Here is a 25,915-nt window from a genome sequence, read left to right as displayed (position 1 = left end):
ATCGCAAAAATCTGGCAAGTGTCAAATAGTAATTGTTTTGGTTTTTCTAGCAGAAAATTTATTCAATATTTAATTTCAACTTTTCAAAATTATATTGTACGTATAATATTTTTACAAATCAAAATCAAATATTTAATTTCAACATTTCAAAATTATATTGTACGTATAATATTTTTACAAATCAAAATCGAAATTGAATCTAATATCGCATTTATATTAAACTTTATCCATGTAAATTGTTACAGAAAATAAATATTACATATTAAAAATTACAGTGTCGAACATAATGCTTGTGATTTGTCGCCTGTGTCATATTATATCACCGTAAAAAATCAACTTGATTAAGAGTACAAAAATGATTAATATTTTATATAACTTCAATACTTTATACTATTAATTTTGGTATGTACATCAAAATTTCTTTACAATTTTATCATTGATAATAATTGTTAATTAATTTTGTTGTTGTGATTTTATTATAATTTTTACACATTTCTCTATCATTTCTTGATTTTTTTTTTTCAATTCATCTATAAATTTAACTATCTCAGTAAATCTGATTCAATAATACGCCTAATAATATATATATTTTCACATAAAAATTAGAGTAGGTCTTTTGTGTGACGGTCTCACGAATCTTTATTTGTAAGACGGGTCAACCCTACCGATATTCATAATAAAAAGTAATACTCTTAGCATAAAAGTAATACTTTTTCATGGATGACCCAAATAAGAGATCCGTCTCACAAAATACGACCCGTGAGACCGTCTCACACAAATTTTTGCCTAAAAATTATCAAACACAAAATTTAATATGGCGAATACTAGTATCTTTTATTTATCAATGATAATTAAATGACCACATAAACATGTTATCGTATACTTATTTCTTATATATGATATTGGGCTAGCTGTTACAAAAACTCAGGAAACGCAGGTCTAATGTACGATTGGGAGTGAAAATCAGATTTTTTTTCCACGTGAGACAATCGATCGTCGCTAATTGTTGTTAGCTAGCCAGTTGAGCAAAATTAATTGGCGACACGTAATAGGGGGGGCCGCTGTAGAGTGTTTCAGCCGCGAGATTAGAAGCTTTGTTTGTGGGGTGGAACAAATCCCAGAACAAATACTTGCGCCGATCCGGGCAAAGAGAAGCTGTCAAGTTACAAATGCCCTTCGCATTCAAATATCCCGATCCACAGCACGCTGAATCCACATTGTCAAATCCTGCAACAATGGTACATGTTAATAAAGTTACACCATCGATCTGTGCCAGCTGCATGAATAAATCATGGCTAATTACCAAAGGCTCGTGCATTGGATATGACGTCGATAGTCATTCTGAACGCGTTTCCGAGAGAGTACTTCAATCCTGGAAGCCCTGTGCTTAAGTTTCCCAGAAGGGTATCCAGCGCTGAGTGGAAATCGAGGGCGAGGTCGTTCATGGGGTCGAAACAGCCGTCCACTCCATTAACGATTTTCTGAAGTCGTCTTTGGGATGGACAGCAACCCACTGGTGGAATGCTTATGATTCCGAATTTTCGTGCTCCAAGGTTGTATAGTGTCTGGTTTGAAACACGTATACAAAATTAAGTAGCTCGTAAGTAAGATAATAAGCTTGAAAGCAAAATATAAAAAACCGAAAAAAGATCTATTAATTACTGTAATGTGATCTGAATAAGCACAAATGAGAATGCTAATGAACTTTTCTTGTGGCATAGATGAATTGGCCACGAAATAGCCAAAAATGTCGTTGCTTCCTGTGCTGATAAAGAATAAGGATTTAGAGAGCAATGTATCAGTTGCATCGGAGCCTATTAGAGCAGTGAGATTATCTCGGACTGTGGAAAATTGAGCGATCTGCTCTGATAGTGGAATGACTGTCTGTTGACAACGTAAGGCAAAATGAGTTAATTATTACTGCATGCAGATCCATTTAATTATCATTCTTTCGAATATGTTAAAATTCTATGTAAAATAAACTGAATTGAAAGTCTTTTTTCACTCGTGTTTAGTATATTCTATCTATGAAAATCTCCGACAAACGAAGAGGTGAAAGAAATATTTATGTTTTAATATCTCATTTTTTTTAAGAATTCTAGATTTTTTTTTTAATATAGTTTTATGATCGATATATTTACACAAGAAAATTTTCATTTTCAAGGGATAATAGAGAATAAAAAAATAAAAGAAATTTAATTGAATTCACGAGTACTTTTATAATTTTTCATATAACATATATAATTACGAGTGTAACCTTAAGACTCAGATTTTTTTTTAATAATATATATGAAATATATTGTCTTAAATTGTTTTATATATATATAGTATTAGTTGGTGAAGAAGGCTTACAAGATTTGAGCCCGTGGTATCAAGAAGGCCGGCACCACCCGAGGCAAAGTTTACGCCTTTGAAAAGATGCTTTTTGAAACGGGAGCCCAGGGTAAGAAGCGACAAAAATGGCGCCGGGCTTCTCTTCAGCCCGAATTTCTTGCCTGACGGGCCAAACAATATTCCATGAGTTACATATATGTGTGTCCACACATATATATACATATATATATATATATGTATGTGTGTGTGTGTGTGTGTGTGTATTAGTATGTTGAAAGTGTACTGACCGAGATAATCGGCGCTGTTGAAACCATTACTGAACCGTCCGGTAGGCCTTGAATTTGGGAAGTCGATGCCGTTATATGGGAAGTTTGCTATGGCCTTACTATGAGGCAAGTAAGAATTAGTTCCAACATCCGCCGTGGAATCTCCTAGAATGAAAATCGGTGGCGGCATCCCGTCGGCAGATGGTGAATACAGGGTGGCATACGTACCCAAGACCATCGAGAAGAATAGACAAACAAGTGCAGGGATGCGTATATTAGCCATGAAAAATCAGTCCAGTATCCTGCCCTCTTACTGCGTTAGAACGTGGCTTTGTGCCAAGTTTGTAATGACAATTCTGTCAGAATTATTGGGGGTTTAAATAAGTAAGATTTGTATGTCCTTTTCTACCAACGTTAATCGATGAGAACAATATATAACAACGAGCTCAATTCCTAGTTTGCATATTTTAGTGGATAAAATAAATAAACAGGTGTTAAAGAAAACTCACAAGAATGGGTCGTCTAGTTTAACTCGACTTCAAATTATTTTAATTCATCGCCTTTTTTTACTCCAAAATTCTGAACTAAAAAAATATTTTAAGAAAAATCTACTATTCTCCTTGCAATGACATGAATTTACTGATGTATTAAAAATAATCTATAAAACTAGCTTTAGTTTAATATATTCAATAACTAATTTAGTCATTTTACGTTTGTAGCTTTCTATAATTATGGAATATTTTTCTAAAATAATATATATAAGGGGATACGAATCCAACCTACTGAATCTTTAATAACATTATTTATTTGAATTCATAAAAAAAAATTAATCATTTACAAAAAAATAATTTACATAATTGGAGAAATGGATGACATATGCAGTATATTTTGGGGTCACGCTACATGTACAATGAGAGTTATACATTATATTACAAAATACATTTGAAATAAAAAAATATCATAAATCCATTTTGAAAGAGTTTTTCAAATAAAATGAATTTATGATATTTTTCATTTCAAATGCATTATGTAATTTAATTTATAAATCTCATGATTGTTCATGTAGCATTGAGATGCTAGAATCTGGTTGGGATGAATTTCCCCGTTATCTATCCTAAATTAAAATTTGATTTTCTATTGATATCATAAATTAAGAATCATATATTTGGAATATGCTATGCTTTAAATACTTTATTTTATTGGTAAAATCGTAAGTAACGTTGGCGGCAAAGTAGATGCTTTGTTATGATAGATACCGACTACTACGTTGACATAATGTGACATCTGACCTGGCTCCCATGGTGACCACAAAGTAAATAATGTCTTTTTTGTTAAATTTCTTGTATGTAGGATGAAAATCTTACGTTGGAAACAACTTTGATAAAAAAAATAATAATAATTTAAACTTTAAAAGATGAACTGGGTTTAGCTAATGATTTCACGACAACTTACCGTTGGATGTGAAATTTATATATCCCGTTGGATGTGAAAATATATATATACTTTAAAAGATGAACTGTATTTAGCTAATGATTTCACAACTTCCCGTTGGATGGGAAATTTATATAAATTTTTATGAATATTATTATTTTTGTTTAGGGGAAATTCTAATCAGCAAGTTTTTTATTTTGATCTTTGACACGGACAAATGTCTGTCATTTTTTCAATACAGATTTTGATGTGATATTAAATGCGCCAACGTCGTTTTTTTGACAAATAGAAAAAAACTAAAACTACAAAAATAACATAGTAAAATAGAATTTTAATAATAAAAATTATCAAAATCGTAAAAACAAAACATATATGACTTAAATATAGTTTTCTTTATTTGTATTTCATGTGAGATTTAAAAAAAATATTTTTGATTTTATATTAGAATGAATTTTAAACAATAGTTGGAAGCAAAGTTTGGTGTGTGGAATGTGGATATCCAACTATTGTTTCATCCTAAAATTTGTAACAATCTCGACGAAAAGAGTGCAAATCAAAACTGGGACAGATAAAAGTACAACAAAATTTAGAGAAAATATGAATAAAATTATGGAAATAGAATTGAAATTAATTGGCTTGTATTTGAAGCGCAAAGTAATAACGTCCCTATTAATTAATAAAGGACGACTTGTTTTTAAATCTCCAACATCGTAGAAAAATGTGTATCCAGTCTCTGTCCGATGAAAACTTTCTTCATAGTCCTTGCGTGATAAATGTTTCTTTATTATATGGGCCCATAATTAATTTTTTGGATTAAAATCGATACAAAATATTGAAAATCTGAAACATATATATGGTATTGCCAATACATTGGTTTGGATCCGGAAAAAAAAAATTTATACTGAAATATCACATATTTAACGTATGTTAATATCACATATCCACTACACTTGTTTGTGTGCTCATATATCGTATATTAGTGTCCGATCTAAAAAAGTTTATACTGAAATATCACATATTTAACGTTTTGTCCCAATTCTTATATGAAAATACAATGTCTCATTAATATTTAATATCAAAATTTATTATGCATGTTTGATTATTCAAAAATCATATATTAATACAAGATCTGGAACATTTAGTACTCAAATATCATATATTAATATCGAATTTTCAAGATTTTTTATCGAATTTTCATCCGAAAAAATATGTCATCGATATCAAAATTTGTTATACATATTAAAGTACTCGAAAATCATTTATTAGTATCATATTTAAAACATTTTGTTATAAAATATTATATATTTGTTCCAAATTTTTAATATTTTATACCGAATTTCATCCGAAAAAACACATGTGGACCTATGGAATGCGAAAATTTTTTTGGGGTTAGTCAGAGACTGCGATAAAATAATCGATCTGACAGAAACTGAACACATATTTAACTATTAAAATGCGAATTTATTGATTATTTGTTCATGAATCAAACTTGTTAGCAATTTTAATTTTTTGTGACTTTTTTAAAAATTTATTTGATCGAAGGAGTACTCTTTTTATTTTTTTTAAAAAATATTCATTACAATACTCTTATTTTCAAATCCAGCAACTTCTATTGATATATCCACCAATTTGATTATTATTATTATCATATTATTATTATTATTGAATTGGTCCATATTTAGCGAAAATTTACATCTGTCGTATATCTTCAGGAAAAAAAAAACATCTGGCATATTTAAGACTAATTTATCCAATCAAAATCCTGAACGTATATACGAGAATTGGATCAGATTCCTTATTTAGGATATCCCATTGGCTGGCGAACCTCAATACTTGTTCTTAACGTCAGGCAGACAACCAAAATCTAAATTATTGTGCTTTGACTTTTTCCCAAGGAAATATATAACATTTTAATTTTATTTCAAAACTATATTTAAACTGGTAGGACAAAATTATTATCAAAATCAAATGAAAAACTTATTTACGAATAATCTATTTTTTTAGATATTAGATATGATGGGGTGACATAAACCTCTATAAATAAACAATAGCGGTGGGTTCAAATAGTTGATTAACCACTAAGTTCCCTGTCAAAATCGGAATTTATAAAATTCTATATAAATACGATGAAAATATCATATGACACTCGTTAATTAATAAAATACTTTAACAAAATTTCTCGTGAAACTATCTCATGAGTCAATTTTGTGAGACGGATACCCGATCCGACCTAAATTATGAAAAATATTACTTTCTATGTCAAAACTATTATTTTTCACGGTGATTATAGATCAGGTCTACCCGTCTCACAAATATAAATATCGAGAGACCTGCTCAAATATTTAGTCAAATTAGTGACACCCTTACTATAATTTCCAATAATTAAATAGCATCAATTTTATAAGTTTTCGATATGACACAAATTTGGCTCCTACAACACTCCGTTGAGAAAAAAAAAAAACAATAATTACCAAAATTTTAAATATTTAGGATCGAAACTGAAATTTATGAATACAGATAATCAAAATCATATAAAAAACAAGTGACAATTTTCCCAAACTACTTGAGAGTTCCTAATCCAAGAGTTTGCATATGCATATATCATACGCTATTTAATTATGCAATTCGTCGCTTGCCTCTTGCCTCACACGTAGGGATGTAAACGAACCAAACCGTTTGTGAGCTATTCGAAGCTCGATTCGATAAAAGCTCGTTTGAGCTCGTTTAATGAGGCTCGTTAAGATAACAAACCAAACTCAAGCTTTACAGTATTCCGCTCGTTAGCTCGTGTACATGTTCGTTGGTAAGTTCATGAGTAATCTTTTAGATGAAAAAATAATAGTTTTGATATTTGATTTATTGATTTTGCATATTATTTATGAAGTATATAGAAAAATCTATTAAATTTATTTATTATAATAAATTTATAAATTTTAATAAGAATAATATATTTTTCTTTAAATATATAATTTACTTTTAATTAATTTAATGAAAATTTAAATGTATAATTCATATTTATTAAGCTTGTTTAGGCTCGATAAAGACTTGAATAAGCTCGTGAGCCATGCATATATTCGTTAAATAAAGCTCGAGCTCGACTCGATTATAAACGAACCAAACTCAAACATTCAAGAGTTCGGCTCAGCTCGACTCGATTACATCCCTGCTCACACGTACAGTAGATGAAATGATAACAATTGACTTGTTGGGCTGTACATGGGCCACATTAATGCCTACTCGAGCCCACTTAGTGTACTAGCCCATGCCTTCCACTAATTATTTATTCTTTATTCACATATCAACAATTTTTTTTACTCCGTCTCATGAATATAAATATCAACAAAGTTACTCAAAAACTTATTCAAATCAGTAACAACCTCTTATTTCCCCCCAAAACAATATATATCCTATAATTTCCAATAATTAAATAGCATCATTTTTAACCAAACCCCTAAACAAGCTAATCCTTTCATTAACCAAATCAAGCATTAATTAATGTTTCCGGTAAAGAAACTCTAGCTGCTTTTGCAGGAGCACAGGTCATTAATTAGTATAATCGGAATCATTTGTCGGAAGAATGCGGTTTAAAACACACACAAAAGTAGCAATTATTAATTATCAAATATTTAATGAATTTTTGTTTTGTCGGACAGAGGGGCAGATTTTAGATGGTACGCGGCGTGTCGAAGATGATTTTGAATGTTAGCCATACCCCTCCACTTGTCTGATGGCCATTTTCCCTCAACGAACGTCTTCCGTGTAATAATAAATTTGGCCGAAAAATTACGTGAAACGGTCTTATGAACTAGTATTTTGTGAGACATATATTTTATTTCGAGTCATCTACGAAAAAGTATTAATTTTTATGCTAAAAATATTACTTTTTATTGTGAATATCGGTAGGATTGATCCGTCTCACAGATAAAGATTCACGAGACCGTCTCACAAAGACATACTGAATAAATTTTTTCGAAAAATAAAATAAAATAAAATATCTAATTTAGATTGTTATATAATTATAGTTAAAATTTGTTATGATATAACAATCTCAAATGTCTGCATATATATTATATCATAATAGCTATGTTTACTAAATAGAATCTTTTAAAAATATTTTTTCGATATAACAAATTTCCAAAATTAATCATGTTTAGTACTAATAATGGTAAAAAAAATTTGTTCTTAACAAAATAAATTTTTCTTTTTTAAACACAATAGTCTGATTTTGTGGTAATGCTCACGTATCACTATGTGTGTGTGTGTGTGTGTGTATATATATATATATAGTTTTATAAAATAATAATAATAATAATAATAATAATATAATAATAAAAAACATTTTAACTTTGATTAAGATTTAAGCAACTAGAGTTGAAAGAGTCAGCATGTACACTTACGTGGGGGTTTAGTTTGCTGAGAATCTTCAACAATTGATGTCATACATTGCTTATTAATTAATTATCCGAAACTTTTTGTACGAACACGACACAAAAAGATTCATAGAATCGCAGAAGAGAAGTGAGTTTCTTCGTACTCTGTAACTCTGCAGAAACGGAACGGATCTTAAAAATCGCAGAGATGGGAGAAGAATAAATTGGAGCTGATTGTGATTGTGAGAGGGACCAGCGATGAAGCTGATATCTTTGTACTGTTTTGGATATTAGTGCGTACGAATTGGCGGCTTAGTAAAAGTTTCCTTGCTCGAGGTGAGTTTGTTTTTCAATTTGATTTCATATCATGCATCCCTTTTATGTTTTCTTGATTTCTGGCTTGGTTATCAACAAACCCATTTACCTTCTGGAGGAGTTCGTTACATCTTTTCTTGTTCGTTTAGTTGTATGATAAAATGTCGGGTCGGAATATTGGGATGGTGTTCTGGATTTTGATTAGAGAATAGGTCAATATGAAGCCAAATAAATATACATCTTCCCTTTTTATGTGCTCTAAAAACTATTAAGGGACGCCTTTTTGTACTTGTTGGGTCTCTTGCTTTGCGTTTATGCTTACTGCTTTAAGAGCAAGACTTTACAGTTTATCGACTTTCTAGGTGAATTATTTACTGTTGGGTGGAGATAGATGTTGAATCTGTGGCTGCTTCTGTGTATTGGGATCGGTTTTTTTTTTAAATTTTAATTGGATGGTATAGGTTAATTTGGAGGATAGAGTGCGCATTATTATATATCAATAATCATGGAAGATGGTGATTATTCCACCTTTGATTTCGACCTGATGGATCAAATCTTGATCGATGGATTCTGGTTAGAGACTGAAACTTATGATGGATCAAACCTTTGGCAGCCTATTTCAAATCATCATTTAACTTCTCCTCCGTTGCATGAAAGCATCAATAGTTCGAATACAAATAGTCCACATCAGGATAAAGATTTATCGAAAGAAAGTACGGGAAAATCAAACTTCTTCGGCGAGTCTTCTTTTAATCATCCCCCTCTAATGGAAGATGATCTTTCTGCTAGTGGTCAAGCTCGAAACCATGTATCCACTGCTTTAAATCACCATTCGAATCTCCTGGTTGGGCCAGACAGAAATAAATCTGTGAAGAAGAGATTTGACCAGGCTGTTGAACACCTGAAAGACTGTGTAAGAGAGAGAGCTGTGTTAATTCAGATATGGATCCCCATAAAGAAAGAAGGCAAGCAAGTGCTTATAACTAACAATCAACCATTTTCACTGGATCCAAACTGCAAAAACCTTGCAGAATACAGGGATGTGTCAAAAAATTATCAGTTTTCAGCAGATGTGGAATCAGGAGGATTTTTTGGGTTGCCTGGTCGGGTTTTCTTGAAGAAGTTGCCGGAATGGACTCCAGATGTTCGGTTCTTCAAACGGGAGGAGTATCCACGTGTTAATCATGCATACCATTATGATGTTAGAGGATCACTCGCACTTCCTGTTTTTGAACCAAGAAGTGGCCGTTGCTTGGGGGTGGTTGAAATTGTTACAATGACTCAGAAAGTGAATTATCGTCCTGAACTTGAAAACATTTGCAAAGCTCTACAGGTATCATCTTGTTCTTCACTATAGTTTTTTTCTGAAGTTTTCCATGTTAGTGTTGCTCGGATATATGGTTCCCTATTTCCTGAATAAGTTTTCATGGCCCGTTTTAACGATTTTCAACTAGAATCTCTTCTTGAACTGAATTTTCTGTTGCAGGCCGTTGACTTGAAGAGCTTCGATATTCCGAGTCCTTCTCCAAATATTACAGTATGAATGAAACCTTTTCAACTCAACCCTTCAAACCTTTTATCATTTGAATTATTGATGTAGTTTAATAATTAGAAATCTAATTTTCATCACAGGGTCGCAATGAATCTTATCGATCTACGCTGATAGAAATCCGGAATGTTTTAAAGCATGTGTGCACAATGCATAACCTGCCTTTGGCACAGACATGGGCGCTTTGTACTCAACAAGGCAGACACAGGTGCTGCCTTTCTGAAGAGAATTATGCGCATTGCGTTTCAACCATAGATTCAGCCTGCTATGTGGCTGATCCACAAGTATCCGGATTCCATGAGGCGTGTTCTGAACATCATTTACTCAAAGGTGAAGGTGTTTCTGGGAAAGCATTCTTGACTAATGAGCCATGTTATTCTGAGGATGTAACAGCTTTTAGCAAGGGAGATTATCCTCTGTCACATTATGCGAGGGTGTTCAACTTATCTGCTGCTGTTGCAATACGAGTCAGAAGTACACACTTGGAAACTGCTGATTTTGTTCTGGAGTTCTTCTTCCCTATAAATTGCAAAGCTGGGGAAGATCAGCGGGTGATGCTCGAGTCAGTGTTGTCTGTTATACAACAAACTTGCCAGAGCTTGCGGGTTCTCTTGGATCAAGATTTGGTCCAAGAAATTCTAAGTAAAGAAATATGCAGCACTTCGGCAGGTAGATTACAAGAGGAGAAGGGTCTTTCTGAACCCAAAGAGAGTTCCAGGGGTAGCAAAAATTTCGTCCCTTTTCATGGAAACCTCTCCGTTGGTGCTAAAAGAAGTGAAAAGGGGCAGATCAAGACTGAGAAGACTGTTAGCTTGGAAGTACTTAGGCAATATTTTGCTGGGAGTCTAAAAGATGCTGCCAAACACATTGGGGGTATGATAATAACACATTTACTTCATTGTATTTCTTGTATATATGATTCTTTCCAGCTCACAAGAAATTTTTTCGTGTTTCATTTATTTGCATATTGCAGTTTGCCCAACAACTCTGAAACGGATATGCAGACAGCATGGGATCACTCGGTGGCCTTCAAGAAAGATAAAAAAGGTGGGCCATTCATTGAGGAAGCTTCAGCTTGTTATGGATTCAGTACAAGGGACCGAGGGTTCGATGAAACTCATTTCTTTCTACAACAATTTCCCAGAATTCATTTCTCCTCCAAATATAACCCTAAAGAGACCACCTATGACGTCAAATGTGAACTCTCATGTGCAACAGTTGAACAGGCAAAGAGAAGGCTGCCTCTTAATCCATGCAACCACAGACTCAATGCCAGATTCTTCTCCGGGCAGTCACAATTCCAGTTCAAGCCCACTGTTTCACTGTAAAGAGAGCAACTAGTGATGCAAAATTGCTCGACTTGGCCCAAGAGAAGACCAAGCTTCTGGTTTGCTCGAATAGCCAAAACATTTTCGTCAACAATCATGCTACTGCTGACAGTCCACTCATGCCACAGAATCTCAACAACGAAAATGAGATGGTTCATTACAAAGTGAAAGCGTCTTTCGGGGAAGAAAACATCCGATTCAGCCTGCATCATCAGTCGAGTTTCAAGAACTTGAAACAAGAAGTTTTAAGGCGTTTTGATGTCCCTGATATCAGTAAAGTTGACATCAAATACCTGGATGATGACGCAGAATGGGTGCTTTTGACATGTGACGCTGATCTCGATGAATGCTTGGATATACATAGATCCTCTAATATCCACGTGATAAAAATTGCCGTCGTCAATAAGAGCTTATGATCAGTCTTGGAATTTAATTTGGTAGTATGAAATAGTGGACTACACTAGCTGGGAAGAAGGGTGCTGTTTCCATTGGAAAACAGAACCATCAACTATCTTTGGTGAAGCTTGAGCTAACTGAACTCCTCGACTAATTCAGATCATGTGCCAAAATGACATTATAGTTAATAGAGATGCAAAACGAGTCGAGTCGATTTGTAAATGAGTCATTTTATCATGGAGTTTGAGATTTTGTATCATCGTTGCTGTTAATTTCTCCGTAGCATGATATATTTTTCATGTCAAAAAATATATGATTAATATTTTTATTCAATCTCTCCTTTTTTTAAAAAAATAATAATAATCTGATCTCACATTTATTATCTTTAACTTTGAGGGAACCGAGTTGAATTTGGTAGTGCTTCAGCATTGACCCAATGACCAAGGAGGAGAGAAGGCCTCACCACTACCACCGAAAGTCTGCAATCGCACTACCCTTGGGCCTTGGGCTTTTATATTTTTATATATAATTATTAAATTAGGTTATATTTTTTTACTCGAAATTAAAAATTGAAGCTTCGTACGGGTACACTGTGCATCAATCTTTAGTCAACCCTAACGAGTGGGTGTGGATGTATCCCACGCTTAATTTAGTATAAATTTTTAAACCAATTATTATTTACGATAAAAATATAATGGGGGATCGAGTTTTGACTTTGGACAATGTAATAATAGTCTCGCTGATTCTTGAAAACATTAGTGATACTTGCAAGGTTAGGTGGTCCTTTATATATCCATGATAATATCAATTTATGAATGTGAAAATTTTTTAGAAATCTTCTAAAAAAACACTCTTCAAATCAAAATATTATTATCTAAATAAATTATATGATATAATAGTAGTCATAACAAATACTATAAATAAAAAATAATTGTAGCCAATACTATAATCTAAATTAATCTAATTATTCTACAACAAATTATATCGTAGCATACCAAGAAGTAAAACCCATGCATCAATCACCGTCACCGTGACGCACTAATCGAAAAATTGGTTCTTTCACAGCCCCGCTGCTGCTCCGCCACCCAACGCCTCCTCCGAAGGCTCCGGTTGATACCCCAAGACATGGAGGAATCAATCAATCGAGGGCATTGGGACCTGCACAAGCCTTGAGAATTGGACTCCAGATCCACTGCACCAAGAATTTCCTCCGCCGCCGCCCATTCATATTGTAGCTCCTCCCTCCTCCGTCCCTCATCACCTGTCCTATGTACCCTCCGCCGCCACCGGTTCCATACAACCCTTCACATAGATCTCCAATCTCCGTCGGAGCCGTCGGATCCTCACCCGCGTACCACGCGTTCACTAGCGGGTTCGACGATAGCTCCGCCAGCTCGTGTCCGATGACGCTAATCATCCCATCAACTCCTACGTCTCCGTTTGGAGGATTCAACGGCGTAGCACTTCCACCGGACATGTACGACGGAATAGCGAAGGGGTAAGCACAGACCTCCGGGCATTGCTTCTCGGAGTTACCCACCCAAGCGTACGGCAATGTGTAACCCACCATCGACGCGAATGTGAAGTAGTGGAACCCGCAGACGGCCCGGCAGAAATCTTGCACTGTCACATCCACGGAGGTGAGGACGAGATAGATGCCGTTCTTGTGGTCGACGGGGAAGGGTTTGGACTTGACTGCGGAGGCAATGACTTGCTGGATGGAGAGACGGGTCAGATGGGTCCCGAGGGAGTATTTCGTATCCGAATACTCACCGGCAATCAGAACAGATCGCGAAATGTTTCCCCCCGTCTGGTCCGCATAGAGGGAGGCCGTGCGCCACCATTCCGAGACGGAGGGGGAAGGGGCGGCCCGGTGGTTGAAGGTGGATATCGAGAGCAGAAAATCATTGATAATGAGCTGCTGGGATGCGGCCCACTTTCCGTACCAAATGAGGTAGATATTGATTGGAGAAGACAAGACCGGACCCATGTGGTACCGCAGATTAACGAGATCCGACGAGCCCTCGTATCTCTTCGACGCCAAGAAGGATCTGGGAGGAAGCTGAGGATTGAAAGTCACCTTGTAATCAGTACTACTGGTGTGCTTCTTATGGTTGGCGGGTTGAACTGTTAAAGGGAAAAACAGCAAGAAACCAAAGAACGCAAGAATCACGGTTGTTTGAAGATCGGCCATGGCACGGCGGCTGAGGTGGTGGTAGTGGAGTTACGTTTGGTTTGTGTGAAATGGGCGGTTGATTATAAAGACGAGAGGGAGTGACTGGGCATTGAGAGGGTGTGGGCCGCAGGGAAAAATGGGGTGTAAACAGCTGCTATATTTCCTTTGCCTTTTAGCTAAAAGATTTTGTTTTCGTAATCGTGTGACATGAAGTAAAATAAACATTTGAATTAAAGAATTGACTGTTCATTCAAATGTTAAAAAGACAAAAGATGCGTGAGCTGCCAAGTTGAACATCTAAATTGAGCTGCCACGAAAATCCAACCACTTAAAAAAGTAATATATATTATATTATTAATTATCAAAAAATCTAAAAAATATATATTTCTGAGTAATTTATTTGGAAATATTGCAGATATTGTAATTTGCCCGGATAGGTATCCTGGTAATGTGGGTATTTTTGGTAAAACTTATCGGAAGAAAAAATGTAACGATTTAGAAAACATATGATAGAAGAATATAGGTTAAGACAAAAAATTGCGTGAAATCGTATTTTGTGAGATAAATCTTTTATTTGGGTTATCAATGAAAAAGTATTATTTTTTATGCTAAGAGTATTACTTTTTATTGTGAATATCAGTAGGGTTGACCCGTCTTACAAATAAAGATTCGTGAGATCGTCTCACAAGAAACCCGCTCTACAGTTAAATAGCCAAATACCAAAAGAAAGACCCATTCATTCACATAAATCAAGAATGTTAATCAATAATTTTGAAATTTACAGGATCCAAAATTGTCCAAATATGCATATTCGAAAAAATAAAATAAATGAGTTATGTATATAAAATTGAAGATGGTCCCAGCTCAAATAAAAATATAGGTAAATTGAATTACATACATGTGTGTACTTTGTACTACGAGTGAGTTTGAAGAAGTGGAGCATAATTATTCAACAAATTCAAAAAGGTCGGTTGGTTTGGGTTATCATCATTTTTAGCAAAATACATTTTTTTTTATGGGTTTTCATAATCTAAAAATTAAAATATGGTAAAAATATTTACACATTTATATATAATAATACAAATATAAAATATCGATTTTTTTTTCCCCTAAATAAAGGAATTTGGATTTGACAAATTCTTGAGTGACCATCAATGTTGGCTGGGAATTTGGTGATATGTGTATGGATTGGTGGTCCAATGCAAACGAGGACTGAGTGGGCTCAGGCTGGCAACAGCTGCCTGCCTATTCATAATCATTATTAATAAATAAATCAAACAAACAAAGTGGGTGAGATTCAATTAGTATGTGTGTCTATATACACGTATCTTGTTATACGATCTCACGAATTTTTATCTGTGAAACGGATGAATTCTACCGATATTCACAATAAAAAATAATACTTTTAGCATAAAAAGTAATAATTTTTCATGGATGACCCAAATAAAAGATTCGTCTCCAAAAATAAGATCCGTGAGGCTGTCTCACACAAATTTTTGCTTACATGAAGTTGCTTTTGAAATTAAATATAATAGTCAATTATGCAATATATCTATATATATATATATATATATATCCTATTGATTTTATTTTGTTGCCATAATTCAATTACGATATTTTTTAACATCAAATTGTAAAATGGACATTTTTGGTCCTTTATGAATTTGATTTACAAGTAGTTAAAAAAAAACAAATTGACTCTACAATTTAATAAGCAACAATTTTTTTATATACTGTTGAAAAACATATTGCTTAGTAATTTCGGGGGCTTTTAGTAAAGAAAACTTATTTTTTTGAATTTTAAGTTTTTTTAATGAAAAGTTATAGAATGGATTTACATATATAATATTTAAAATTACAAATGTTTAGATGTACCGAATGGAACAAAAATCGGGCTAAGAATTTTTCAGGTGGTATGAAAATTGATTTGGATGGGTGCCTACAGCTCACAAGAGCCAGATATTTAGCTTGATTTCAACTTACACGAACCGGACAATAGAAGATATTAAACCGGAGTAGCTGGAAATGAAACAATGGGCCCGGTTCTGGCCTGATTTTTTTTTTTTGTAAATATTTATTGGAAATATTTCTTACAAGAGGTGGACCACTATGGACCTGATCATTCGATCCTTGCCTGCAATTGTAACACTTTTTTTATTCTTACAAGGAGCATTAGGCTTTTCCTTTCTTTGCGTTTCTCGAAAACGAAAGTCAAAAACTTGTGTGAGAAGGTCTCACGAATCGTATTTTGTGAGACAGATGTCTTATTTGGGTCATCTATGAAAAAATATTACTTTTTATGCTAAAAGTATTACTTTTTATTGTGAATAATGGTAGGGTTGACCCGTCTCACAGATAAAGATTCATGAGACCGTCTCACAAGAGACATACTATTTTTTAATATGTAAAAACTTGTGTGAGACGGTCTCACGAATCAAATTTTATGAGACGGATCTCTTATTTGAGTCAACTATAAAAATGTATTACTTTTTATGCTGGGAGTACTATTTTTTATTGTGAATATCGGTAAGGTTGACCTGTCTCACAGATAAAGATTAATGAGACAGTCTCACAGAAATCCTGAGGCCGTCTACTCAAAAATAAAAGGGTTTTTCTATCAAGAAAAAGAAAACATAGAAGTTGTTAATATAGTTTTGGCAAAAACTTGTGTGAGACTGTCTCACGGGTCGTATTTTGTGAGACAGATCTCTTATTTGGGTTATTCATGAAAAAATATTACTTTTTTTGCTAAGAGTATTAATTTTTATTGTGAATATCGGTAGGGTTGACCAGTCTCATAATAAAGATTCGTGAGACCGTCTCACAAGAGACCTACTCTATAATTTTTGAGATCATTAGCCCCATAAATAAGGACGATGTCACGCCGTATGAATGGGCTGCTATTCTCTTTAGTTAAGATCACTTGAGTTTCTTATATATATTTCAGTAATAGAACTATGGAAAAATTACTTTTTGCAGCCGATCAAATTTAGATATACTCAAAATGTTTGGAAAAAAATATGGGTATATAAAATTTTTGAAAAGCATATGCAATAAGGGATTAAAAAAAATCCCAAAATTGTTTTTATTTAGGATCAACCAGACAACATATCCACCTTATCCAATATCAATCTAGTGATCCAACATGGCTTCATAATCTGGCTACGTTGAAGACATAAATCCCTTCCATTTTTCTTCATTCTTGCAAACATATCACCCAAATCAAATTCATGGCCATTAGTTACAGGACTTGCCTCTCCTTTCTAAACTCCGTTTCTATTCCCGTCACACAACCCGAAATCAAAAGCGTTTCATTACACTCTTACAATGACAACAAACGGGGTTTTGCATTTCGAGCAGTGGCAATCAGTGCCGGTTATCAACAGACAGATGTGGGCTACCTTGAAACTAAGTTTGGTTCGCAGGAAGGGGTCAGCTTTTCGAGCATCGGCGACGAGGGCTGCGTGATGAGGATGCGTCTTAAGAACGGAAGCTCGACCATCTTGATGCTGCCGAGTGGTTTAATCACTTCATTCAAGGCTGCCATGTGGCATGGTGGTTCATTGGAGTTACTGCATACCTCGGTCTCCTCCTCAGATAATGGCGACGGCGACGAGGTGTCTGTTCGAGGAGGATTATCATTGGACTTAAGCTGTGAGGATGATGCAGGTGTTTCTTGGTCTCCAAAAGCTTGGAATTTGAATCAAGTAAAAGGAACTCCTCGAGATTCAATTCAGGTTTGTGTTAAATTATGAAACTGCGGTCGGTCCTCTGATGTGCATGCGCATCTTTGGATATTTATAATTCCCAGCTCCAGCCTCCAGGCTTACTTTTCTTGGCCTCATGGCATACTGAAGAGTGAAATTATTGTCAACAAATAAATGACGAGCTCGATTCTTGGAACAAGTGGTTTATTAATTAATTGAAAAGTGAATGCAGGTAGAATTAGTAAGCAATAACACCTCAGAAGAAGGCGGTGAAGTTGAAGTAAAGCATATTATAACTCTTGGAGAAAAATTTTTAACCTCAGAAGTTATAGTCTCGAACTCGAGCAATTCTTCGTCGCTTCAATTGATGGGCTCGATCATTAGCCATCTTACACTGAGCACCCCGGAAGCAACTTATGCAATAGGACTACAAAGATCAGATTTTGTAAATAGACCTCCACTGTTGTCGGGTTTCAGCCTAATCCCTCTTGAATTTATAAAAAGAGATGGGGGTAAAGATACCAGCAACTACTCGGGATTGCGTAAAATATTCCCCAATTGGGTTGCCAAAAATCAGGATGGTGATGTAGAAAGCATGACGAAAAACTCACAAGACGAGTTGGATGACTCGGTACAAGAAGAAGAAGATGACTACAAGCATTTGGCCATGAAAATTAGCCGGATTTACACCAATACACCTCGAAATTTCACCATTATTGATCGGGTAAGTGAAGATTGTTTACCCTTCTGCAGGCTTAATAAAATGTACTCATATTTACTAATGTTCGCTCATTTGACACGGTATGTATGTTTTGAACAGGGTAGAAGGAATTCAGTGACGTTGGAAAGATATGGGTTCAAGGAAGTTTATGTTTTCAGCCCAGGATCAGGCCACGAATTATACGGCAAGTATTCATATGTCTGCATAGGCAATTCTGCTCTTCTTGAACCGATAATATTGAAAGCTGGAAGCGAATGGCGTGGAGGGCTAAGTTTATCGAATCCAAATTCCTAGAAACAAGTTACAATACGAACAAATCTTGTACTAATCTACTATGTACCGACTCAACATTGACTCTATTATAGTTCTCTAAAAATTTATATTCTGAGTCTATTTCATGAAATGTGTGGAGAGGGTCCAAGGATAAAAGTCTCTATTACATTTTTCTTTTATTGAAATCAGAGCTATAACGAGTAAAAAAAGTTGTATAGTGGTGTTTTTAAAACAATTATTAACTCATGGAACATTGAACTGCGTAATTAACAGCAGTAACTTTCGACACACACACTAGGTTCAAAAATTGAATCAAGTATGCAACTATAAAACCAGACAATAAGACTATTGTTTTGCGGGAGTAAAAGATTTGAGTTTTACAGTATTAATACCACACGTGCTCTGGCCCCAAAATTGTGTCAAAAAAGAAATATGCTCAAAATATCAAAATGCAGGAGAACAATCACATACGATTAAGAGAACACCTCATCCCATCCAGGGAACTGCAAAAATATATCTTACACAAGATCACTGAGGGAAAATACGATAGTTGCTATTTCGAGCAGAATGCTAAGAAGCAGAAAATCAGCTCAAAACAGAAAAGGATCGGTAGTCACAAATCATATTTATCAATCTTGCCAAGAGTCATCGATGTAACCAGAATTTACTTGCCTCCCCCAGATTGCAACTCAAGACATTCATTTTCATTCACAGGCTCTCCACTACAACATAGCTGCTGCTGACTGTGAGAGCATTCTGCAGAGCATTGAACACTAAAATTCTGTGTCAAAGCATTGGACCATGATCTTTGACACCATGGACCTTGCAAACGGAATGTAACTTAAGCTATACCTGCAAACGACAGAAGAGACCTGGTTCAGATAGTACTTACTAGAACTAAATATTCTGATAGGTTAACCAGCAAATGCTAAGAGGTGTAGGGTAAAGAAAAAGTGTAACAAATATAAATATACAAGAAGACATCAACGAATTCAAGCAATAAAGACAGGAAATTTGCCATAATATCCTGCAAGGGATAAAGTGTTGAATACAATGACGGTTATCTACTATTCCACGAGAATCTGGATGTTGAGCAGTTTTACTTCCCACTGCGACAACTTACTTGACTCAACCTCCAGTTAGATAGTTCATATATTTACAATTATAAATTATTGATGCTTCCCAAGTCTATCAACTTAATCAAACTCTTACGCCTGAAGTCCTGATGACATGGTAAACATAAAACAATTATTAATATACAATAATTAAGAGAGTGGCTAACAACCACATATTTTATTATTTCATGAAAGCAGGAGAATTAAAAAGAAAGATGTGATCATAAATGATGCAATGAAAAGGAAATTCTCTAGATGAATTGGTATATAATAAAGAAAACCATACCAGATAAGAGCTCCAAACTCCAACACGATTCCAAGAAATGTTAAGATCTTGTTCCGAACCTAACCCAAGAAGGGAAAATTTTGATATGAGAAAACATACAGCGAGGAACATCAAAGATCAAAGCATCAAGAGAACATCACTCACGTATACAGCGCAAAAAAGAGCAAATATAATGCTAGCAATATATATCGCTGTAGCATATATGCGGACTGGGTCAAGCATCATTGTCACTTGGCGTTTGGGGCCAATAAGAAATGCTGTGCTGCCACAAAGAAACCACCCGAGTTAGAAGATGAAGTTCCAAATATTCAGATTAATGGGTCTTTCAGAAAATAGAGAAGAAATAGTGAGAGTAAAAAAAATAAGGCATACGCAAAGCGAGCTCATATTGTGAGTTCAGTGTAGATCACCTTAAAAATTCGGTAAATTCCAAATGAAGTTATTTCTGCGACGCAGTCACAGGTTTGACTATAAGTCCAAAGGCCATGAAGTGATCGACAAGCAAGGATGAATGGTATGATAGGAAATAAACCAAAGCAGAACCAGAAAAATCACTAGAAGTAATTAAAATGAAATATTCTTAAGGCACTATGATCGATAGACAGCATACAACGAACATTAAAAAACACACTCGACTTCATAATTCAAGACCATTTATTTCTAGACAAAACTAGAACTTCAATAATTCTACCATCAAATACTGAAACTAAATTTAAGTCCATCATTCTATAGAGGAAGAAAAAAAATCTGTAACTTCCAAGGGATGTTTACTAATTACTTGAATAAGTGAAAAAAGTTTTAATAAATACAACCAAAACCAATGGCATTGTAGGTTCACATTCAACACATCAATCCTTGTACGCTGTTATTTTCCTGCTCTATATTATAAAAGTGTGAGAACAATGATAATAGAACATATAATTCAGTGACGAACCTTCCAAGAGCAAGCATATTGCCGAAGGAGAACGTTATTCCAAACTTGATGGGTTTGAAAAAAACAAGCATGGACTGTAAAACGGAAAGTAGAAGCACATATGTATCAGTAAACCTAAATCTTGAATAAGCATCATTACCCATGTGAAGAATTTAAATATGAATCGCCAAGATAACAAGTTCTTTCCAAATCAGGAAGAAAATCAACAGAACATCGTCAAATTTTAAGGTATATGACAAAAAATGTACCAAGATCGTGCAAGTTATACCAGCAGCCAAGCAAATTGCAAATCCATACAGCCTCTACGGAAAAAAGAGAAGGCGTCAAAAAAAAAAAAAACAGGAACTCTAGCCCGCTGAAAATAACATCATTCTTAATTACAAGTCTGCAAACCTATATTTCATCGATCTGGAGCCCTAACATAGCAAACGAATTGTACAATCAAATGCCGTCAAATTGCGAGAGCAAGATTATGCTTAATCTTAGAATAAAAGCAGGCGACTTTTATTACATGCACTTTTACCTGTTTGGTGGATAAAGTGCAGTTGCGATTGAAATCATCAAAGAATGACGATTCCTGCTGCAACTGTTCTTCATCTTCAACATCCATTCCGACTAGCATTTTCATCTTCTCAAATGCCTGGTTCATCTTCTCCATATTTTCAACACTTTTTAACAAATTTTTTGGGCGAACCGGTGAATCTCAAGTCCCAAAAATGTCTTCTTGCGAGTAATTCTTCTATGGATTCTCTCACTCACTAAATTCGGTAGATCTGAAACTCGAATTTACCTAAATCCTTGACATGATATTTGCTTGCATTGAAGGCATCATCTTTGGCAGAAAACTCGAGCGAATAACTGCATTTTCGCCCCTAAATATTTCATATTAAAATAAGCCCCATAATTTTTTAACTTTTCACAAACAAGCCCATTTTATGAGATTTTTGTGTATTTGATAATTACAAATCTACTTGATATTTGACCATAAAACATAATCTCTTCATCTTGTGTTACTGTTACCATAAGGGGTGTTCAAAAACACAATTCAACCAATTTAAACTAAATTACATGATTTGAATTGGTTTTTTAGTTGATCATAAAATTGATCAGTATTTTAAAATTATCCAAACCGAAAGATTAATTTGGTTCATGATTAAAATAAAAAGTTCCGAACAAAACAGATTATTTATATAATTGTACACAAAACTAATGTGAGAAGGTGTCAAAAATTAATTTTGTAAGACGAATCTTTGACCCGACCAAACTGATAAAAATTATTATTTTTTGTGTCAAAAATATTACTATTTATTTATAGATCACAATCCACTGTGAGAGCGTTTTATAAAAGACATTTTGATGATAATAATATGATTTTATACATTCAACAAATTAAATTTAAGCCCTAAATCTACATTTATAATTTTAAACTAGTTTTTGAAATTGAGTTAAACTCAATTCCATGATCTTCTTTACTAGTTGGAGAAGTTAAAGGAAACGGGATAAGCAACTTTGGTTGTGCCCATGGTTCGCCGTAATGAGAACGGAACGGCCGGAACGGGCGTTCCGGAATCGGAACGGATGCAACCTTGACGAGGTTCCGGAGTGTGTAGGTTGATGGCTTGTATTGGCGTTTCATATACCGAAAACGGGGATTTAACGGCGGAACGGAACGGGACACGCGGAACGGCACGGAACGGAATGGAAGGGAAGGAATTTGTAGGTTGATGGCTTGAATATAAATGTTTGTTTTCATCACCTTATATTTCATTTCTCATTGTTATTTTATTATCATATGATATGAGTAATTTAATAAGCTTAATATTAATTTCACTAGGAACATTGAAAATCAAAACACATCGGTTGATGTGAGATAGTGAATCTTGAGTATTTTTCCCGCTGCATCCATCAATGAAAGACTAATAAAGAAGAGATTGCAAGTCAACTATTTCTATTGAGAAATTTTCATTACAAAGTGTGAAAAAAACTAAGTTAATTATAAAATATTTCTATTTTAATTGATGTTAAATAATTTTTAACATCACTTTATATAAGAATTGATGCTTATTATTAGTCCATCACTCTAAATTGATTCAAATTTGTGCGAACTTATATATATCCAATCGAAAATATTTTAAAGTTTTAATTAATTAAATACAAATAATTTTTAATAGTATATTTAATTTTTGATATGGTTGGAAATATTTTAAATATTATGACGATATAAATTGTGTTGAATAAAATTTTAAAAATATTTTAATTTTTTATTGACATCAAATAATCTATTTAAATGATATTTATTTTAACTTTCATATTTTTAAATATTTTTCAAAATTTTTAATTTTTATATATTTATAATATTTTTTTAAAATATCCATTCCGCGACTTCCGCGAAATTTCACTGTAATTAAAACGGTAGCATCCTGTTCGATCTCCGCGACTTGTGTCGAAACCGTGCTAGCACCATTATCCTCAATATCAAGCTTTGGTTTAGAGAGTGGTGAAGGGTGCAAATAGGATCTCTTTTCCTTTGTGGCTTTCTCCTCTAATGATTGATCGCCACCAGCCTCTGACACTCGTTTATTCGAGCCGCTTGGATGCGAGTACGGCGCCACTGGGTGGCTGCAGCTGCTTATTGGGCTCACCTGCAATATACTCGACGGGCTCGGTGACTGGACCTGAGGATTATACACAGCAGGCGGCAGCTGGTACACCTTGAAGCTTGTGGAAGATCTCGCGATTTCAATATTGGGTCGAGCATTTAGTTTTCGCCTTTCGTGGAGCTCTGCGGTCGGTTTCTTGGGTGCCTTAACTGCAACTACTGGCTGAGCTGTCTCATTTACAGGTGGGCCTGTTAGGCGCTGGACAAGGTCTCGGAAACAGGTCGAATCGGCCTGAACGAACGTGGTCGCGCCTTTGGAACCACCATCACCAGCTGGGCTTTCAGTACCAGTACTCCCGAGTAACTTGGCCATTATCTATACCTACAGACTAATCAAAGCATTTTCAATCGACAAACATTTTCGATATATTTAATTTAGACTTTTTCGAGACTTTATATTGCACATATATAAAGATAAACATAACAGTTCGGGTGAATCTCTTCCAAAAATTTTCATTATATTGCACATATATAAAGATAAACATAACAGTTCGGATCAATGTCGCGAAATGCGTATACCATTAGAGGCGTTTAACTTTCTACGTCGCCAAAGGCCAGATTGACATTTGCCTACGAACATTTTGTGACGCAACTCAGCGACGAGTTTTGGCGTCGCCAAATATTCGACGACGTGTTTTCCTTACATTTTGCTACGTTAGTCAACGTCGCGAAATGTAAAATTTCTTGTAGTATGCATAATTATCACAAAAATGTGAAACTAATTAAATTGTAAAATTCAGAATTAGAAAGATTAAATAAATTATCATGCCACTGCTGTATCTAAATCTGAACACGGTGAAACTATTAATGGACATAGAACTATCACCTCAAAAAACCTCGGTCAAGTTCAAAAACGAAAAGCGGGGGGGAGGGGGGGTGGGTGGGGTGTGTGTGTCGTCTTTTAAAATTTTAAAACTTAAAGGAAGACGCCTGTCTGATAAATGTGTGAATTGGCGATGGATGCGTTTCTATATTTTGTTCAATTAATCAGCTTTTCTCTTTGAGGTAATTATATTTGGTCAACCACGAAAGAATATGCATGGATGTAATTAAATCCTCTAGTTATACACTAATGACCAGGGGTTTAAGGGTGGGTTGTACTATTTTCCCTACGAATTTCGTGGCTCTATGTTGTTTTACACACAAAAAAATCATCGAAATACAAGAAGGTTATTTTTTAAAAAAACATATCGATCAAATCTGTTAAATATATGTACACGTCATTAGATGGACCATTAGTTTGACTAAGTAAATGATATAAATAGCTTGACTCTGTAATCTTCCCGAATCAATTGAAAGCCATTTTTTCTCCTTCATTCTTTTGTCTTCGTCTCTGGTGATAAGCTTAACCGCTTCCATGGAAGAGTATCTTCTTCCTTTAACATGGTATCAGAGCTGAATTTCTTCCGCATCTAATCGAATTGACTCATGGCGGCACATACATCCAATTTCAGCTTCAGCGATCCTCTATATTTGCATCCATCCGATGCTCCTGGAGCTTCGCTTGTCTCAGAACCCTTAATTGGTAAGAAAATTATGGAGTTTGGAGTAGGGCAATGCTACTGGTACTACGAGCGAAGAACAAGCTCGGTTTCATCAATGGAACATGTCGAAAACCAGCTGATAATCATCCTACTCTGCATCAATGGGAGCGATGCAATGCAATTGTTTTGTCGTGGTTGATGAGCTCAGTCTCGAAGGAAATTTTTAGTGGAATCATATATTGCACTGAGGCTTCTGCTGTCTAGACAGATCTCAAGGAGCGATTTGACAAAATATGTGGATTCGAGAATTTTTTCTCTTCATCGTGAGATCTCACATTTGTCACAGGGCTCTTCCTCCATTTCGATGTATTTTTCAAACTTGAAGAAGCTATGGGATGAGTATTCCTCTTTGGTTACGCTCCCATCTTGTGGATGTGCTACTGCTAAGGCATATCTCGATCATGATCAACATCAACGTCTTCTTCAATTTCTCATGGGCTTAAATGAGACGTATGGGCATGTTCGCAGCCAGATTTTGATGTTGGACCCTCTGCCATCTGTTAATCAAGCA

The 25,915-nt window shown here is 34.7% G+C and overlaps 5 protein-coding genes across 5 annotated transcripts; 2 read left to right on the top strand and 3 right to left on the bottom strand.

Annotated features, from left to right (window-relative positions):
* Nucleotides 1-823: 823 nt before the first annotated feature.
* On the bottom strand, nucleotides 824-2,928 carry LOC142538915 (GDSL esterase/lipase At5g55050-like). The gene is made up of 5 exons (XM_075644205.1): nucleotides 2,622-2,928; nucleotides 2,353-2,495; nucleotides 1,663-1,884; nucleotides 1,304-1,565; nucleotides 824-1,227 (listed from the first exon to the last, which is right to left on the bottom strand). Exons 1-5 carry the CDS (start codon nucleotides 2,881-2,883, stop codon nucleotides 1,010-1,012), a joined length of 1,107 nt encoding a protein of 368 aa, XP_075500320.1. The 5' UTR covers nucleotides 2,884-2,928; the 3' UTR covers nucleotides 824-1,009.
* Nucleotides 2,929-8,743: 5,815 nt separating this feature from the next.
* LOC142539796 (protein NLP4-like) lies at nucleotides 8,744-12,214 on the top strand. Its single transcript, XM_075645512.1, is given in 5 exon segments — nucleotides 8,744-10,049; nucleotides 10,203-10,253; nucleotides 10,349-11,138; nucleotides 11,239-11,575; nucleotides 11,577-12,214. Coding segments are annotated over 5 exon segments (2,439 nt in total). The 5' UTR covers nucleotides 8,744-9,221; the 3' UTR covers nucleotides 12,010-12,214.
* A 628-nt stretch (nucleotides 12,215-12,842) lies between these two features.
* LOC142539798 (protein EXORDIUM-like 5) lies at nucleotides 12,843-14,256 on the bottom strand. Its single transcript, XM_075645514.1, has one exon. It carries the CDS (start codon nucleotides 14,181-14,183, stop codon nucleotides 13,128-13,130), a length of 1,056 nt encoding a protein of 351 aa, XP_075501629.1. The 5' UTR covers nucleotides 14,184-14,256; the 3' UTR covers nucleotides 12,843-13,127.
* A 2,989-nt stretch (nucleotides 14,257-17,245) lies between these two features.
* Nucleotides 17,246-18,975, top strand: LOC142539797 (protein NDH-DEPENDENT CYCLIC ELECTRON FLOW 5). The gene is made up of 3 exons (XM_075645513.1): nucleotides 17,246-17,902; nucleotides 18,105-18,596; nucleotides 18,693-18,975. The coding sequence occupies exons 1-3, from the start codon at nucleotides 17,396-17,398 to the stop codon at nucleotides 18,885-18,887; spliced, it is 1,194 nt and encodes a 397-aa protein (XP_075501628.1). The 5' UTR covers nucleotides 17,246-17,395; the 3' UTR covers nucleotides 18,888-18,975.
* A 154-nt stretch (nucleotides 18,976-19,129) lies between these two features.
* LOC142539799 (uncharacterized) lies at nucleotides 19,130-22,073 on the bottom strand. Its single transcript, XM_075645516.1, has 6 exons — nucleotides 21,725-22,073; nucleotides 21,450-21,503; nucleotides 21,202-21,275; nucleotides 20,412-20,529; nucleotides 20,268-20,326; nucleotides 19,130-19,718 (listed from the first exon to the last, which is right to left on the bottom strand). Exons 1-6 carry the CDS (start codon nucleotides 21,857-21,859, stop codon nucleotides 19,640-19,642), a joined length of 519 nt encoding a protein of 172 aa, XP_075501631.1. The 5' UTR covers nucleotides 21,860-22,073; the 3' UTR covers nucleotides 19,130-19,639.
* Between the last annotated feature and the right edge of the window lie 3,842 nt (nucleotides 22,074-25,915).

Source organism: Primulina tabacum, chromosome 3 (genome assembly GCF_025594145.1).
Source record: "Primulina tabacum isolate GXHZ01 chromosome 3, ASM2559414v2, whole genome shotgun sequence".
In the NCBI taxonomy this organism is placed as follows: Eukaryota; Viridiplantae; Streptophyta; class Magnoliopsida; order Lamiales; family Gesneriaceae; genus Primulina; species Primulina tabacum.
This window is presented reverse-complemented; position numbering and strand designations above follow the sequence as displayed.

Coding starts and splice junctions, on each gene's coding strand:
- LOC142538915 (XM_075644205.1), bottom strand. CDS start 2,883: ATGGCTAATATACGCATCCCTGCACTTGTTTGTCTATTCTTCTCGATG. Junction 2,496..2,621: donor CAACAGCGCCGATTATCTCG/GTCAGTACACTT, acceptor TTGGCCCGTCAG/GCAAGAAATTCGGGCTGAAG. Junction 1,566..1,662: donor CTTATTCAGATCACATTACA/GTAATTAATAGA, acceptor GTTTCAAACCAG/ACACTATACAACCTTGGAGC.
- LOC142539798 (XM_075645514.1), bottom strand. CDS start 14,183: ATGGCCGATCTTCAAACAACCGTGATTCTTGCGTTCTTTGGTTTCTTG.
- LOC142539797 (XM_075645513.1), top strand. CDS start 17,396: ATGGCCATTAGTTACAGGACTTGCCTCTCCTTTCTAAACTCCGTTTCT. Junction 17,903..18,104: donor CTCCTCGAGATTCAATTCAG/GTTTGTGTTAAA, acceptor AAGTGAATGCAG/GTAGAATTAGTAAGCAATAA. Junction 18,597..18,692: donor ATTTCACCATTATTGATCGG/GTAAGTGAAGAT, acceptor TGTTTTGAACAG/GGTAGAAGGAATTCAGTGAC.
- LOC142539799 (XM_075645516.1), bottom strand. CDS start 21,859: ATGGAGAAGATGAACCAGGCATTTGAGAAGATGAAAATGCTAGTCGGA. Junction 21,504..21,724: donor GCACTTTATCCACCAAACAG/GTAAAAGTGCAT, acceptor TTTTTTCCGTAG/AGGCTGTATGGATTTGCAAT. Junction 20,327..20,411: donor CTCTTTTTTGCGCTGTATAC/GTGAGTGATGTT, acceptor TTCTTGGGTTAG/GTTCGGAACAAGATCTTAAC.